The 17,737-nt window shown below is 41.1% G+C and overlaps 1 protein-coding gene across 3 annotated transcripts in view; it reads left to right on the forward strand.

Moving 5' to 3' along the window:
• LOC124288026 (striatin-interacting protein 1 homolog) overlaps window positions 1–17,451 on the forward strand; it is a 59,106-nt gene extending 41,655 nt beyond the window's left edge. For 2 of the 3 annotated variants that reach the window (XM_046724575.1, XM_046724584.1), the window contains exons 11-20: window positions 7,451–7,522; window positions 7,931–8,005; window positions 8,091–8,188; window positions 8,907–9,033; window positions 9,303–9,403; window positions 9,610–9,676; window positions 11,114–11,134; window positions 15,969–16,073; window positions 16,235–16,439; window positions 16,794–17,451. In XM_046724575.1, the coding sequence (XP_046580531.1) occupies window positions 7,451–7,522; window positions 7,931–8,005; window positions 8,091–8,188; window positions 8,907–9,033; window positions 9,303–9,403; window positions 9,610–9,676; window positions 11,114–11,134; window positions 15,969–16,073; window positions 16,235–16,439; window positions 16,794–17,038 (1,116 nt within the window). In that variant the 3' untranslated portion in view covers window positions 17,039–17,451. The remainder of the gene's footprint in view (window positions 1–7,450; window positions 7,523–7,930; window positions 8,006–8,090; window positions 8,189–8,906; window positions 9,034–9,302; window positions 9,404–9,609; window positions 9,677–11,113; window positions 11,135–15,968; window positions 16,074–16,234; window positions 16,440–16,793) is intronic. The other variant, XM_046724594.1, reaches the window with a different exon arrangement.
• The last annotated feature ends 286 nt before the right edge of the window (window positions 17,452–17,737 follow it).

Below are 17,737 nucleotides of genomic sequence, written 5' to 3' on the forward strand. Positions count from 1 at the left end.
GATGTTATCCATGTCTTGGTACTTTTTTCCACTGGGATTAGAATTTTCTCACCTATGGGAATAGGCGTGTCTGCACTGTCATAAGTTATGACTTGATAGACTGTGAGGCCAGTCTTGTGATACATGCAGAGATGATCGACACTCCACTTACTGACCTCTACTCTCCGAGCAATTACGTCAGTAAAGTGTTGATTTCCAATTACCTACATGGTGTTCGAAGCGTTCTGCTCCTAAGTCCTTTCTCACCTTGGTAAGTTAGGGAGATTGGTACTGATCGTTAAACTAGTTGAGCAACCGGGCTATTCCCTCTTTCACCGCCTTCCTGCGTGTGTCTGTGGGGGTTAGTTTCGAAGCAGGGACTGGCCAGATTAAGGTCTTCGACTTTAATTCACTGGGGTCACCTGATAAATCGCGGGGCGGCGGGGCCTACTTGCCAAACCGTGTCCTTTTGCTTGTCAAAAGTTGCAGCTGAAAACCACATTAATTCAGGAGCGCCCGCTCCCTAGAGTTTTGTGCTGTGTAAGCCAAGGGGTTACAAGAAACCCATCTTAAGTTTTGAGTCTGCATATCGGGAGTTGGTGCGTTCTCCTGGCCTCCTTGGGGTTATGCATCTTCCTGGTTGTACGTATTGACGGGGTAATCTGCGGCCCTCCTACCAACTGTGGGATTGTGCATACCATGAGATAGGATAAGTTTAAAAATTTGTACATTTTATAATAAATTGTATATTTATATACTTATTCTATCTCACGCAATGGATACTCACCCGACCTGCCCCACATCACAGATTATTAGAAGCTCCAAGACGAGAATGACAGGCACAGGTGGTAACATGATCATCTGAGCGAGCTGCACACTTACGGAGATGATTGACAGGTGCTGATGTCGGAGTGGGGTCAGAGGTCGGGGTGGGTCAGAGGCCAGTAAGATTTGATTCAACTTAGCCTACAGCACATTTCCACACATGGTCGTAGAGAAGAAGAGAGGTGCGTACTGTGAGATAGGATAAGTATATAAATATACAATTATTTTTCCTTATCCTGACTCATGCTCTTTTTGCTTGTCTTCTTCTTCTTGCGAACATAGTGGAACACTTGTATCTCCCTAATTGAAGCTCCCTTCAATGTAAAATCACTAATTAGTACTCAGCACGAGTTACCTCCCTTCCACAAGCGCGGGAATGAGGGCGCCACCTCCACCCATGTGCCTCACTCTCTCCTTCTTCGCCCAGTGAGCTGGACGTGAGAGCACCTGTGTCTCCCGACACACTATATCCTTTGATTATATTTAGTTAGTTACCTCGTATAGACATCTATAGAGGTTTAGCTAGTATCCTTCAACAATTATATATTGATATTTAGTCGTGTTTCTACTGTTTATTCACGGGGACTGCGGTTTGTTTCAGTGGATTACGTTGATAAAAATTCTGTTCTGTTGCAGATTACGCTTTTTATTCTGCTGCTGATCGCATTTAATATGCCCTAGTTGTACTGGCGCCATGTTCATTTTATTCACGTTGCAGTTCGCGGTACTAATTTATCCATTTCTGCCTTTAATAAATAATTACTTTGCGTTTGAGACGGCGCAGCAGATAGGTCGGCGTATGCAGAGTCTAGCCATGACTGATACACCTGAACCCTCGCCAGTCTACTGTTGTTGGTCGACCCCGCCCCGTCTGGTGTTCCGCTAGAGTGGTGGAGAGGCGTGGGACGTGAGTCGCCGCTCCAAGAAGTGTCCTGCTTCCCAGACATCCCATCGTCGCAGCCGAAGACTAGAGTTTTTCTACTGCATCTCAACGCGACCTCTGAGGGGAAATCAACGAAGTCTACTTGAACTTTCTCAGCCGAGATTGTTCCCGTCGCAGATTTGGGCCTGTATGATGATCAGCCGATCATCATACCTGATGTACATCAAAAGAATGACCGATGTCGGCAACAGTGATGTCAGCGCAGATCAACATGCAGCCTGATGTACCAACGCTGATATTCTATGATCTTCCTGAGGGTCCCGTCGCTACCAACACTCAACGCAGACTTCGCACCCCCAGGGCAGCGTCGACCTCTGAGGGGAAATCAACGAAGTCTACTAGGACTTTCTCAACCGAGATTGTTCCAGCCGCTGAACTGGGCCTCTACGATGATCAGCTGATCATCATTTCGACGACGCATACAAGAAGCGACCGAGACAGCTACAGTGACATCAGCAGAGATCGCCATGCAGCCTGATGTCTCTACACTGACGTCAGACGACTTCCCTGAGGGTCCCGCCGCTAACATTGCAGAGAGGGCACCGACTAATTCGTCGCAAATGAACTGTTGCGGCAAATCATGATCATGATGGAGGGCCACCACAGACTGGGAAGCAGCCAGCCCAAGGCCAGAGCCTTCGCGAAGGTTCCAACGCAGACGACACCCCAGAGGCACCCCCATCAGCGTAGCAGCCACGATGAAGCCACCTTCGCGAAGGAAGTCGCAGACCACCTCCACGAAGGACCCAGATGTACAGCCTACAGATGTAAGGCGGGATAGATCATCACATTCCTCGGCTTCATCCCTAGATGCGGACTCAGACCGTCAGACCTCACGGAAGCCTTCGCGAAGGTCAAATCGCCGTTCCCCAGGACCGGACGCAGAGGAAGCTTCGCGAAGGCCTTCGCGAAGGCCTTCGCGAAGGACACCTGACTACACGAGAGCTTCGCGAAGCAACAAGGTCAACGCATAGACGCAGTTCACCAACACGATCTCCGCGCCGTTAACCGTGCCGATCTCCTCGTACATCACCACGTCGATCGTCTCACAGGTCACCACACAAGTCTGCACACAAGTCTACAGTCAGGTCTCCCCGGGCGTTACCCGACATAGAGATAGAAATACACAGTCCACCATCAGAAGAGCATCAACCTCTCATCAGTGATGCTGGGATAGAAAATGATGGAGGCATCATTTTCTCAGACGCTGAGATACGATATTGGATGGTAAACAACCTAGATCTCTCTTCACCTTCCAAGAGTGGCAACTCGGCGCAGACATACCTGATAAAGGAAGACGAGGCAGACGCCATCACCTTACCTCCAATCGACTCGATTGCTGCGGTGCCACAGTATGTGGACACAGCCTACCATAAAGCCATAACAGTTCAAACGCCAGAGGCGTATGTTGTTGGCATTAATAGATCTAGAACGATCAATGAGATTCTTATCACCAGATTTCGTGACGACTTCTGAAGATGATAGGATGATCTACCGGCTCTACTTATGCAGAACCAGCAAGAACCACACCCTGTATGAAGCTAACGCTCATATATTGATCGATTTCTAGACACTTCGCCTAGGAAGTCCCAGGCCACCTCCGCGAAGGAGCTAGAGCCTCACCAGTTACAAGGGACGTCACGGAGGAGTAGCGCTTCACCGACCCCACATATTGCTGAGTGCGGCGTAAAACAATACACTCACTCACTCACTCCTGTTGAACACAGAGGTCGTTCGCGAAGCAAGCGCTCATATATTATATATATACTGATCGGGCTCTGACTCAATACCTTCGCGAAGGTCGCGAAGGCTAAGTGGCTCCAAGTCTACCTCACACAGGAAATCTAGATTGGATACTTCGAGAGCTTCGCGAAATCTCCGGCGTCCACCGAGGAATTCTCCTCCAAGGTCTCCATATATTAGCCACTCGTCATATATAGCTACTCGTCAGTCCGTTCAAGACATCGCATAAGTTGTCTATCAACTGTATGCCATATGCCGTCTATAAGCCTACGCGAAGACAATTGCACAGGCTATTTACAACACAAACGTCGCTATATTAATTAATCAACGACGTTGCATAGATCTTCACAGAAATCAACCTTTCCGTATAGATTGCTAGAATATGCAATCCCGGACTACGATACGAGTATCTACATGCGTGACCATTACGCAGATCTGCAGACAATTCAATATCGAAATTGAACAGCAGCCTTGTTACAGCGAGTATAACTCATAATCGTCAAAGTTTCTGAGAAGAAATATGTACAAGTTCAGCTTTAATTCTACAATTATGACGATACATTCATGTATACAGTCTACAAGCTGACAACTTGCAAGTTTATTGTACCTTTATATAAGAAAGTCGGAATTATATTCAAAACTGAAGTTACTTTCACGACAGCCAGGAAAATAACCTACCCAGCATTAATATTACAAAGCGAGGTATTTGGCCGGAGGTTTCAATGGCGTTTACCTTTAACCCTCGAAACACGTGGTCACTTTCGGGTAACCGGGAAGCTACGGTGAAGACCGACGATTATGCTAATATCAACGACGGCAAGATTTTATACAAGGTTTTTCCTGCTACACCGGTGACATCACAGCGGGTATTCTACAGAATCAAAATGCCTTGTTCTGATTGGACCGCGTTGGACAACGACCTACGCAGAGGTCGATCTTACTTCACAGGTCAACACTTACGTTATAAGTGACAACTATATTTCAGTGAACGAGCAAGCCTCCTTACAGTCCAGTTAATCTGAACCTTCATGATTGGGCTGCTTTCTTCAGGTTAGAGACCTCCCCTGTCAAGTTAGGACGACGAGGCACGGCAGTCAGGCAATTTTACATAAACTTCAACGAGGACAGACACACCTGGTTGTGCACCTACATCGTCAAGGACGGCGAGCGAATAACCTAGACGACGGGATACAAGTGGATCTAAATCCACAGCGTCTCAGACTACAGCTGAATTTCATAATCAAGCTACTAACACAACTAGATGGTTAGTAAACCTACTTAAACTTTCTGATTGGAGAATTAAAACGGAAGTTTCACCCTCCAACTTGAGGATCTGAATATAGTGCTCCAACACCTCACAAGTGAGGTTTATGAACACGCCTGGATGACATACTTGGACTTCATGATACGATGATTCTATCACGATGGCCAGCAAGAGCACTGTAAATTTATCTCCACCGAACCAAACAGAAGGGAATAATACAACAGATTATTTCCTCTATCATCAACTTACGCAGAATGGAATCTCACGTACTATATCTCCGTTTGGATCAGAACTGTCATACTACGTGCATACAAGACGGATGGACCCAATCCGACCCTCCATGAGCTTTTAATACTCATGATATTAGAGCGCTAACTTCTGCATTGATCTACACAATGTTATTTGAAATAATGGAGGGTTTATTTTCTGGAGATCCGATATGGTGGTTGCCAACCATTATCTGAGAGATATCATCACCGAGGACGTCTCAGGTATCCACCAATTCGATCCCATGGTCCTCGCACTACAGTTGACAGTTCCTCGGAGAAGATAAGTCAATCTTACAGATTTCTACTTATCTTATAACAGTACTAAATAGCTACATGCTATATATAATTTGCTTAAGTTCTTTTTATCATCACAGTACTATGATTATTACATCATACAATATATAAGTTAACAACTCTACAGAGTTGGTTATTATATATTTACCTTAACTTAATTATATCTTAAGCATAGTACTATACTCAGATTGTAAAAATATATAAGCTAACAAACTCTACAGAGTTTGGGCTTTTATATAGGCAGCTTAAGCTTATTCATATCTTAAGCTCAGTACTATGTTTATATCATATAAGTATATTAGCTAACAAACTCTAAAGAGTTTTTGCTATTTGGCTTAAGTCTCATCATATCTTAAGCAATATGGTTACATTATAACATGTATTAGCTAACAAACTCACGGAGTTTTTGCTATATGTAACTTAAGCTTATTCATATCTTAAGCAGTACTATGTTTATATCATATAGGTATTTTAGCTATCAAAACTCTAAAAGAGTTTTTGCTGTTATATATTTGGCTTAAGTTTCATCATAATTTAAGCTTTATGGTTACATTATAACTTGTATTAGCTAACAAACTCTCACGGAGTTTTTTTGCTATTATATATGTAGCTTAAGTTTCCTTCAAATCTTAAGCTCAATACTATGTTTATATCATATAAGTATATTAGCTAACAAACTCTACGGAGTTTTTGCTATTATATATGTAGCTTAAAGTTTCCTTCAAAGCTCAATACTATGTTTATATCATATAAGTATATTAGCTAACAAACTCTACAGAGTTTTTGCTATTATATATGTAGCTTAAGTTTTCCTTCATAAACTCAATACTAGGTTTATATCATATAAGTATTTTAGCTAACAAACTCTAAAGGGTTTTTTGCTATTATACAATTAGCTTAAGTTTCATCATATCTTAAGCAGTATGGTTACATTATAAAATGTATTAGCTAACAAAACTCCACGGAGTTTTGCTATTATATATATAGCTTAAGTTTAATTATATCTTAAGCTCAGTACTATGGTTATAACATAAAAGTATATTAGTTAATAAACTCTAAGGAGTTTTTTGCTATATACATTTAGCTTAAGTCTAATCTTATCTTAAGCTTAGTACTATGGTTACATTATTAATCTATAAGCTAATAAACTCTACAGAGTTTTGGCTATTATATATGTAGCTTAAGTTAATTATATCTTAAGCACAGTACTATACTCATATTGTAAAAATATATTAGCTAACAAACTCTACAGAGTTTTGCTATTATATATGTAGCTAAAGCTTATTCATATCTAAAGCTCAGCATTATATCAATATCATATAAGTATATTAACTAACAAACTCTAAAGAGTTTTGCTATTATATAATTAGCTAAAGTTTAATCATATCTTAAGCTTAGTACTATGTTTATATCTTAAAGTATTTTAGCTAACAAACTCTAAGGAGTTTATACTAACATATTAACAAGCTTAAGTCTATTAGTCTTAAGCATTGTATTAATGTTATATATACTTTATCATAATAAGTACTTTGTAATAACCTTTATATGGCAGCTGATAAGTTAGCAGCAGGAATTCATCAGTTCAGTACCTTTATGAAGTTCCCATAGGGTTATTACAATCATCACAGTTCAAATCACTAATTATTAAAATCCAAAGTATTATATTTTTCCCACCTCCCTTTCCGTCGGAGTCTACAAGCAAAAAGAGCATGAGTCAGGATAAGGAAAAATATGTAATTTTTAGAGTAAAATTGATATTTTATACTTATCCTGACTCATGAGGTAAGCCCTCCCATCCTCCCCACATAACACTTTGGATTTCCCTGTAAATTCAAATGTTGGGCTCAGTATATGAGGAGAGAGTGAGGCACATGGGTGGAGGTGGCGCCCTCATTCCCGAGCTTGTGGAAGGGAGGTAACTCGTGCTGAGTACTAATTAGTGATTTTACATTGAAGGGAGCTTCAATTAGGGAGATACAAGTGTTCCACTATGTTCGCAAGAAGAAGAAGACAAGCAAAAAGAGCATGAGTCAGGATAAGTATAAAATATCAATTTTACTCTAAAAATTACATTATTATCAAATTTTGTTTATGAACTCTTTTTAAAATGTATTCCTTTCATTGTTCTTGCAGCATTTGTATATATCTTTGTCTGAAATCCAAATCAAACGTGAAGAGGAGATTGCCAAAAATCCTTTGTCAAAGGTAGGTCTGACAGTAGCAACAATTCTTACGCAAATGTCAAAGAAATCTTTCTAGGAAGGAGCCAACTTGGGCCCACTGACATATTTTTGTGAAGGAGCCAAATTAAATTTTCTGAGCCAAGTCATAATGTAGGGTTACGTTTACATTTGGAAAGACGACCAACTAAAGTCTTCACACCACTGAAAAATACAGCTGTAAAAGTCATGATTCATGAGCACTTAATAGGTTGGTGAGCTCATGCTGTAGTTTTACCTTGATTTCTGTATATTTTTCTAATTCTTGACCATAATGTAGTCGTCAAATTGCCATGGTAACCAAATTTGTTTCCTGTTATGTCAATTGTTTCATCAGGATAGATGAATATGTCATTGGTACAGTAGTCAAACATGTCATGTTGGTCTGTTTCAGCCCGAGTCCGAGGTAACCTCAGGCGGTGCTGAGATCTTATATCAAGCCATGCTACCTAATCTACCTCAGTACATGGTGAGTGGCTGTACTGTCATCATGTGTGTTGCATACAAACACAAATGTTCTACAGACATACTGACAATGTTTTTCCTGTCCTCAGATAGCCCTTCTGAAGTTACTGCTTGCTGCAGCTCCTACATCGAAGGCCAAGACCGAGTCAATCAACATCCTGGCTGATGTGTTGCCGGAGGAGATGCCGTGAGTAGTGTAGCCCATGATGGACACATGGTGCTGATAGTATGGGTCTAGTGGATGATGGGATTATTTCACAATCAAACCCTGTGAGTTTGGATGTAAGATTGTGTCCTTCGAACAGCTGGAATCCTACGTTAGTGGCTTGAAATTAGCCCTGATTATGATCTTGTTTTTTCAGTGGTTGTTTGAGTTGACAGGCTGTCAAGTAACTGAAATACTCTTCAAACTTGTGTAACATTTGAACCATTTCCTCCTTCCTGATTGGTGAACATTACCTTGTAAATTCAAACATAAAGAAGACACCAGAGGAATTGAAAAATTGTCCCTCTAAAACCACGTGTTTACTCAGCAGTGATGAGAAAGAGCCTAATTAGACTGGAGAAGGCACAGGCCCACCTGGAGAGTGCTGCACACTTGTGGATGTGTCCATTATGTTTGTTTTCTGTTTGTGTTTAAAATTTCAACTTTAGGAGAAAATCATATATAACTTGTTCTTGCCCAAGTTCTTGTGCCTCGGCTAACCACTGGTGACAGGGTAATAGCAGTCTGTCACAGTCACACTGTATTCCCACCAGTCACTTGTTGCGGTGACTTTAGTCAGTATGTGTACATTGTGTACATTGTGTACAGTGAAGGTGATTGTTGCACATTAGCCATGTCCATGTGATGTGATGGCTGCTACTGGTTGTGTGTTGAGTACAAAGCTGGCGCTGTCTTGCAGGACTACAGTGTTGCAGTCCATGAAGCTGGGTATTGATGTAAACCGACACAAGGAAATCATAGTCAAGGCCATCTCAGGACTTCTTCTTCTGCTGCTCAAACACTTCAAACTCAACCATGTGTACCAGGTAAGTTATGGTCATGCACAATGCTTGTTACTTTGAGATGGAACCCATGGATTTGTGGACCTGGGTATCATGTATACCGCCAGTAAACAATGTCTCCTCGTCATCAGATGTATGTCAGGTATTCTGCTGTCATATACTGTATATCATTTATAACTACTACATTCTCATCATCAACTGTAATGTCTTGTATATCCAACTCTTCACAAAATCAGCATCTTCTTTATCATTGTGGGTTTTTACACAAGTGAATGTGCCCTCTTTTGTTTCAGTTTGAGTTCATGAGTCAGCATCTGGTGTTTGCCAACTGTATTCCACTTGTGCTGAAGTTCTTTAACCAGAACATCCTGTCTTATGTCAGTGCCAAAAATAGGTGAGTCGGGCACTTCCCCAAGTATCTCGTCAATCAAACTTTAGTTGTCCAAAACAGTTCGAGAATGTATAGATAACAGGGTGTTGCAGGAGCAACATTGTGTGTTGGGGCAGTGATTATTCAGAAATTTAGATGAGTCAAGAGTGTATTAAGATCAAACTTTAGTATATTTGCCAAATTGTTTACCATGTTTCTTTGTGCTGTAGCATACCTGCCTTGGACTTCCCCAACTGTGTGATCGGAGACCAGCCGGAACTGACAGCAGAGAACATAGTGAGTAGCTGTTGCCCCTTGTACAACCTCCACCTACTGACTGTAATTCCCACACAGACAATAAGCTTCTTTGGTTTTCCTTTCTGTCTTTCTTGTATTTGTTTTAACAAGTCATCTTTGATTTCGCTCAAGTATTAAGTTTCAACAGAACACTGGTTGCCATGATATAGTTTTTGTTTCGCAGTAGGTAGTAGATGTGTGACCAAGGACACATATCTTGGTGGGTCGGACATATTGCACTGATGTACTCATGGAATCATACTCTGCTCATGCCAGTACTGTTGACATAATACCTTCATATACCAGGAAGTCCATCCCATGGACTGGTACTGTTATTGAGTTCATGCTGAGAGTCATTGCAATAACCATGAACAGCAATGATACAGGAGCTACATAAGGAACTCTGGTACCTTGATCATAGTGGAAAGTTATGTAGGTGGCTCCATGCTAACATTTTCTCTTAAAATAAGGAGATTAGAAATAACAGAAATACATAGCAGTCAAACCTCCTGGAACATTTTGAAATTCAAACAAATATGCCTATATATGGTCCAGTCTTGGGTCCAGCATCACCCTGCCAAGACCAGTTGTGGAAGTTAGGAGACTTAACTGTAGTATGGTAATATAGCCCACCAGGGGCCATCCTAGATCAGCTAGTGTATGATATCTCCTATCTGGTATGTTGAATTAACTCAACCATTTGTTGCTAGAACTTTGTATTTGGAACTGTCATCACCATCTCCATGTCTTTTGTCAGTAATGTAGCACAGATTTTCTCTCACCTCTCTGCTTGAAATCAGCAAGCAATAAAAGGATTTTTCTGTACCAGCTTCATTTCAAAATAACAGCCTTTAGTCATTGAGCCCTTAAATAAGGGTTTTACATCAAATCAGAAGAGTGTTGAACCTACTTTTGTTGCTGGATGATTTTCTGTGTAATTAGAGGTGAGTGATGTCTGTGAGACGTTTCCCAATGTATTCAGTTGGTATAAATCAAGGTTGGTCATTGTTCATATTGCTACTTGTTGCAATAATTAATCAAGATTAATCTGATTGGACTGATATTTAGTAGAAAATATGTCCAATGGAGATATGATACACTGGGTAATCAAGGCTGGCAAGTTTTCTAGCGTAGTTACGATTTAACATTGAAAGGAGGAAGAGTACTTTGAGGTCTGCCTTCAGCATGCGTAGTCACACTGTTAAACTAACAACAATTACTAACTGCACATCTTCACACTGAATGAGACACACCCCAACATCTAGTCAAAGCATCATGTTTCACAGTGTTTAATCCCCTTGTTACCCCCGTAAGACAGATGACTGCTGTCTAACAGTGACCCCCAATATGGCAACTGGACCTGGCTGACATATGTAGCCCTGTGTTACCTGTATTGTGGAGAGTTGTTTGACAATGTGTGATTCACCTCCCTTGTAGTTCACGTCCGAGGAGGCGCAGGTGAGCATGCATTCTTCCCTCATGTCTCTCTTCCTTGCTCTGTCTTTCATTGTCACTGTAAACATTCATCCATCCATCAATCCTGACCATGACAGCATAACACATACCACAGGCTTTTTGTGAATAACACACACTGAAATTGGCCATGTGCTTGAATAAAAAGAGAACTGATATATTGCAGCTTAACCAGTACAAATCCACTGTATCCAGATATATTGGTTCCCTTGCTTGTAATGGGAAAATAAACAAGCTAATTATTGAGATACACAATATAAGAAAAATATCTTGATGGGCGTGTTTACATTGACTGGCAAGCTCTTTGGGAAGTCATACTTCTGGACCATGTTCCATGGCTGTAGTATAGGTATAGGTTTAGGTATTGCACAAAATTTCAATTTATTGACCTCAAAACACAATGAATTTGGCAAATGAAGATGTCCAAATTCTAGCACCAAGATTAGGATGACAAAAACTGCTGAGGAAACTGTGGTGTGGACAGCTTACAACATGTGGCGTAGCAGATTGTGTTGTTAGCTAATGGACTGCTCTCATCCACTGCTTTGCCTGGTCCAGACTTGCTTCTGTATATGTCTTCTTGCTGGCATATAGCTGGCTTTGACATGTAATTATTATCATATGATCTCCTGAAATTTGAAACTTACATAGCAGACAGTTGTGTAAATAACGTTGTAAGTTACTGTAGTTCCTCATGATAACATGATAAAGGCTCAACTGCTGAAGCACACACAAACACAGACAGGGAGACAGGGTGCTTACTTTGTGCTTCTCCCTCTCACCCCTGTGCCCATTTTGACCATGCTGACTGATCTTGCATGTCTGTGTTGCCACTGTCATCAGATTAAATGCTGTTGTGATGATTATTGCCTGTTTTGCTCTTCATCAGATCAGTTGCCGTGGTAATGACCCATACCTGTGTTGCTTTGTGATCAGATCAGTTATTGCAGATGACCATTATGTATGTTGTTGTCATAGATCAGTTGCCGTAGAGATGACTGTTATTGACATTATTATTGTTGAGATGGGAAAGGGCTTTTTCCATGTTAGATAACTTGTGCCCGATCCTTTTCTTTCATGAATAATATATGTAAAATTTCAATAATGAAGTGGGATAGTGATGACACTAGTGACCAGTTTTCATCTGTAAAGTCGTACCAATGTTCCTGACATAACAAAGTGACATTGTCATCAACAGATACATGATCCATGTTATTAACTACACTTTTCCTTTCCATAGCATGACAGTGTGGTACTAACCTTACTGTACAAGCAACCTACAGTGTTATAGATACCACACTGGTGTAGAGAGATGTACAATACATGTCAGCAATGTTTCTGATGTACAACTGAGATTCAAAGCTGGTTCCTTGCATGGGATTGATTCCCATTCCGGTTCATGTCTTTGGTTATTATGGATGGATTGTACATAATTACCAAGTAACATGAATGATATTCATGGGTCACATAGGTTCCTGCAGTGATGGTAATGGTGTAGGTCACATTAGTTTCACCTCATTTTGTTAGTAAGGTAGTTTTGGCAATCCAGAATAATCATTCCAATCGATGACCTTATGTCGCTTTGAATTACCGTCTAGTAACTAGCTTATACTGTACTTAATGGGTTGCAGTGACTGAAGCTACCGCCCTTGTTGGGGCATGGGGATGAGAATGGCCTTGATGTGTTCCTATGTAGTGGAGCTTCACCCTTTTTGCAGAGCTACAGATAACGTTTTGGGTCATTGAGTTATGTACTCGCTTGTGTTCATCTCAATTGGGTATCCTAATTTTTCTTTGAGTAACCAAAAACATTGTATCCACCTCACTCACACTCAATTGGGTATTTTGCCATTTTCCATTAATTTTAAAAATATAATAAGTTTAAATGTTAGTGTTTGTTATTTATATTTGATCTGTAATATGAGAAACAATAAGAAAGACTGCAAGTTGTCAAGTTCATGTCCTGAAATAGAATCTCTCAGTACTATACCTCAGATATTTTATCTATCCACCGGTACGCAAGCTAAGATTTGACATTTTCGTGTGTACGCATGTAAGACCACATTTATTGAATATTTACCAAAATTCAAGCGTACGTGTATGCAATAGACTTAATAGGAATTGAGTTTTCACATAAATATTTGTGTAATTTACGCAGATACGCAGCTTATCTGTACCTTTGCTTTTGGTACAGGGTTTATCACAACAAAGAAACGTTTAAACAGTGCGCATAAATGTATGGAATGGCCAGAAAATATATATGGTGTCTCAAGTGAAGCACAATAATAATTTTATGAACATCTTGACAAGAAATATAGTTCCCTTTATATACAGTTTTGATGTACAGTACACTATTTTATAGTTTTCAGGGTCCTTTGAAATTAGCTATTTGGGGTGGTCTAAAGCCCTAGTTTGTTAAGGCAATGTAAAAGCCAACTGGTATGTCATTGTGACTGGTTTCATCATGCTGCTTTATAAGTAACATACTTGCCTGGTTGCACCTCCTCCAAAACAGAGGTGTATATAGTAATGCATGGATGTTTGACTACAACCTGATCTGACAGTGACATGGCCAGACAGTGGTCATCAGTCTGCATGCAGCTATGTTTCTTGTACTCCCATCTGGTGTTTGCCACATCACCTGCATGTGTTTGTTTGGATGACTGTTTGTATACCCAGGTATGCTGTGCCTTGATGAACTTGTCTCACAGTTTTGGTCACTAAATTTGGAATATGTGTTGTGTGATTTATGAAAGTTGTTGTTTGAGATAACGAAATGGTATATCAGTTACAGTGATTTGTAATTTTGCAACTTCCCGTGTCTGTGTCTGTAACAGGAGAATGGTGACTGAAGATGCCGTGGGTGTATGTCTGTAACAGGGGAATAGTGACTGAAGATGCCGTGGGTGTATGTCTGTAACAGGGGAATAGTGACTGAAGATGCCGTGGGTGTATGTCTGTAACAGGGGAATAGTGACTGAAGATGCCGTGGGTGTATGTTTGTAACAGGGGAATAGTGACTTAAGATGCCGTGGGTGTATGTCTGTAAGAGGGGAATAGTGACTGAAGATGCTGTGGGTGTTTGTCTGTAACAGGAGAATGGTGACTGAAGATGCCGTGGGTGTATGTCTGTAACAGGGGAATAGTGACTGAAGATGCTGTGGGTGTATGTCTGTAATAGGGGATAGTGACTGAAGATGTTGTGGGTGTATGTCTGTAACAGGGGAATAGTGACTGAAGATGCTGTGGGTGTATGTCTGTAACAGGGGAATAGTGACTGAAGATGCTGTGGGTGTATGTCTGTAACAGGGGAATAGTGACTGAAGATGCCGTGGGTGTATGTCTGTAACAGGGGAATAGTGACTGAAGATGACGTGGGTGTATGTCTGTAACAGGGGAATAGTGACTGAAGATGCTGTGGGTGTTTGTCTGTAACAGGGGATAGTGACTGAAGATGCTGTGGGTGTATGTCTGTAAGTGAGAAGATGCTGTGGGTGTATGTCTGACAGAATAGTGACTGAAGATGCTGTGGGTGTTTGTCTGTAACAGGAGAATAGTGACTGAAGATGCCGTGGGTGTATGTCTGTAACAGGGGAATAGTGACTGAAGATGCTGTGGGTGTTTGTCTGTAACAGGGGAATAGTGACTGAAGATGCTGTGGGTGTATGTCTGTAACAGGGGAATAGTGACTGAAGATGCTGTGGGTGTATGTCTGTAACAGGAGAATAGTGACTGAAGATGCTGTGGGTGTATGTCTGTAACAGGAGAATAGTGACTGAAGATGCTGTGGGTGTATGTCTGTAACAGGGGAATAGTGACTGAAGATGCTGTGGGTGTTTGTCTGTAACAGGGGAATAGTGACTGAAGATGCTGTGGGTGTTTGTCTGTAACAGGAGAATAGTGACTGAAGATGCCGTGGGTGTATGTCTGTAACAGAGGAATAGTGACTGAAGATGCTGTGGGTGTTTGTCTGTAACAGGAGAATAGTGACTGAAGATGCTGTGGGTGTATGTCTGTAACAGGGGAATAGTGACTGAAGATGCTGTGGGTGTATGTCTGTAACAGGAGAATAGTGACTGAAGATGCCGTGGGTGTATGTCTGTAACAGGAGAATAGTGACTGAAGATGCTGTGGGTGTATGTCTGTAACAGGAGAATAGTGACTGAAGATGCTGTGGGTGTATGTCTGTAACAGGGGAATAGTGACTGAAGATGCTGTGGGTGTATGTCTGTAACAGGGGAATAGTGACTGAAGATGCCGTGGGTGTATGTCTGTAACAGGGGAATAGTGACTGAAGATGCTGTGGGTGTATGTCTGTAATAGGGGAATAGTGACTGAAGATGCTGTGGGTGTTTGTCTGTAACAGGGAATAGTGACTGAAGATGCTGTGGGTGTATGTCTGTAATAGGAGAATAGTGACTGAAGATGTTGTGGGTGTATGTCTGTAACAGGAGAATAGTGACTGAAGATACTGTGGATGTTTGTCTGTCACGGGAATAGTGACTGAAGATGCTATGGGTGTTTTGTCTGTAACAGGGGAATAGTGACTGAAGATGCTGTGTGGGTGTATGTCTGTAACAGGGGAATAGTGACTGAAGATGCTGTGGGTGTATGTCTGTAACAGGGGAATAGTGACTGAAGATGCTGTGGGTGTATGTCTGTAACTAGGGAATAGTGACTGAAGATGCTGTGGGTGTATGTCTGTAACCAGGGAATGATGACTGTGCACTTGCTGTCTGTAACAGGGTAAAGGTGACTATGTGAAACTGCTGTGACAGTGAGATGTGATTCTTTGAATACATGAATATATCTGTTGTAGGAGAATGGAGACAGTCAGCCATACTGTTGGAGGAATCTGTTTTCCTGTATCAACTTGCTTCGCATCCTAAACAAGCTCACAAAGTGGAAGCATTCTCGTACAATGGTATGTTTTCCAGATTCCCATCCTTGTTAAGCTGAAGTAATGTCAATTCTTATTTATCTGGTTCTGGGTCTGGCATCCAACTTTATCGGATGGGATCCAATAACAGATCTGGAAAAATCATATTAGGATATAAACGATAATGGTTTTGTGTGTTCTTTCAGATGCTTGTTGTGTTCAAATCTGCACCTATTCTGAAGCGAGCTCTGAAGGTGAAGCATGCAATGATGCAACTGTATATTCTCAAGCTCCTCAAGATGCAGACCAAATACCTGGGACGACAGTGGAGGAAAAGCAACATGAAAACCATGTCAGCTATCTACCAGAAAGTCCGACATCGACTTGGTGATGATTGGGCATATGGAAATGGTAAGTTTTTTATTGTTTTTGTGGTGAAACTCAGCCATGGTGTCTGTAGTCATATGTCTGCAATATCGCTTAGATATGCAGTAGATCAACATCAACTAAATGCAATAGCACAAGGTCAGGCACTTTCAACCTTCTAGTTCTTTTTCCTCCTACAAAGGGTCAGGTTCTACATGTACAAAGTGAACTTAGCGCTATGACTGTGGTTAGTTTCAGTATAAGTTTGTACTTCGTCATGGTGCTAAGGTCACTTTGTGAAAGTGGCCCATGATGCGTATCTGTGTTAATTAAAACTACATATTATCAATTTCTCCATTGTTCCTACTCAGTAATGTATGTTGGTTTTCTGTTGTTCAGATATGGATGCCAGACCATGGGACTTCCAGGCAGAAGAATGTGCACTGCGAGCTTGTGTTGATCGTTTTAACAACCGTCGATATGGCACCAACGGCACAGACCCTGACTTTAAGCCAGTGGATACATGCACGCTGAGTGTACTGGGAGAATCAGTAGAACTAAGTGATGAGTTCATGCACAACTATGAGCGATGGCTGGACATGGAGGTGTTCTCAAGTCAGATAGACTGGGATCAGTTACTGTGAGAGCAGGCTCTCACACTACTGTGCTGGTCACAGTGAATGCTGCCAGACATCACATGACATCACATGTGTGGGACACAAGAAATACTCGTGTGAAATCATGCATCTGAAGTGGTCTCTCATTTTCCAAACAGTTTTCTGTACATATGTGGATGACCTGTGTTGTAAATTACTGTATAAAAATGGATGTTAGATTTACTACATGAGCACTTTAGGTGGTCAATCTGTGCCATTACCGTAAATAGAATCTGTGGAGGTACAAGGCTGATCACATTAATGACTATATCCACCTTCAACCACAGTGCTCTTGTTTCAATGATGTCAAGACATTGGAATCATAATCTTTGTGAAGGCACCCACGTAGTTCATTGTCTGAGCATGAGTCCAAGTTGTGTAAAAGAATGATTTAACCAACATCTTTATGAGTTTGTTTATTGTTTTGCTATTTGCAAATATACAATTATACATGATTTGTAGGTATACACTACAACAGACCTGTTGCCATCAATCACTCCAAAATATTACATGCCGTAGATTTAATGTTTGTAAAAATAAGAATGATCACGATTCCTCACTATTAATCCTAGAATAATACAGACCACATTTCATTTGTCAATTCCCATTTGATTGTCACCATGTGCAATTTTGGAGAATTCCCCCAACGGATTATGCGTACTAGCGCGCCTGACTACCCAAGTCAAG

This window comes from Haliotis rubra, unplaced genomic scaffold (genome assembly GCF_003918875.1).
Source record: "Haliotis rubra isolate DU_JTF1 unplaced genomic scaffold, ASM391887v1 Scf111, whole genome shotgun sequence".
In the NCBI taxonomy this organism is placed as follows: Eukaryota; Metazoa; Mollusca; class Gastropoda; order Lepetellida; family Haliotidae; genus Haliotis; species Haliotis rubra.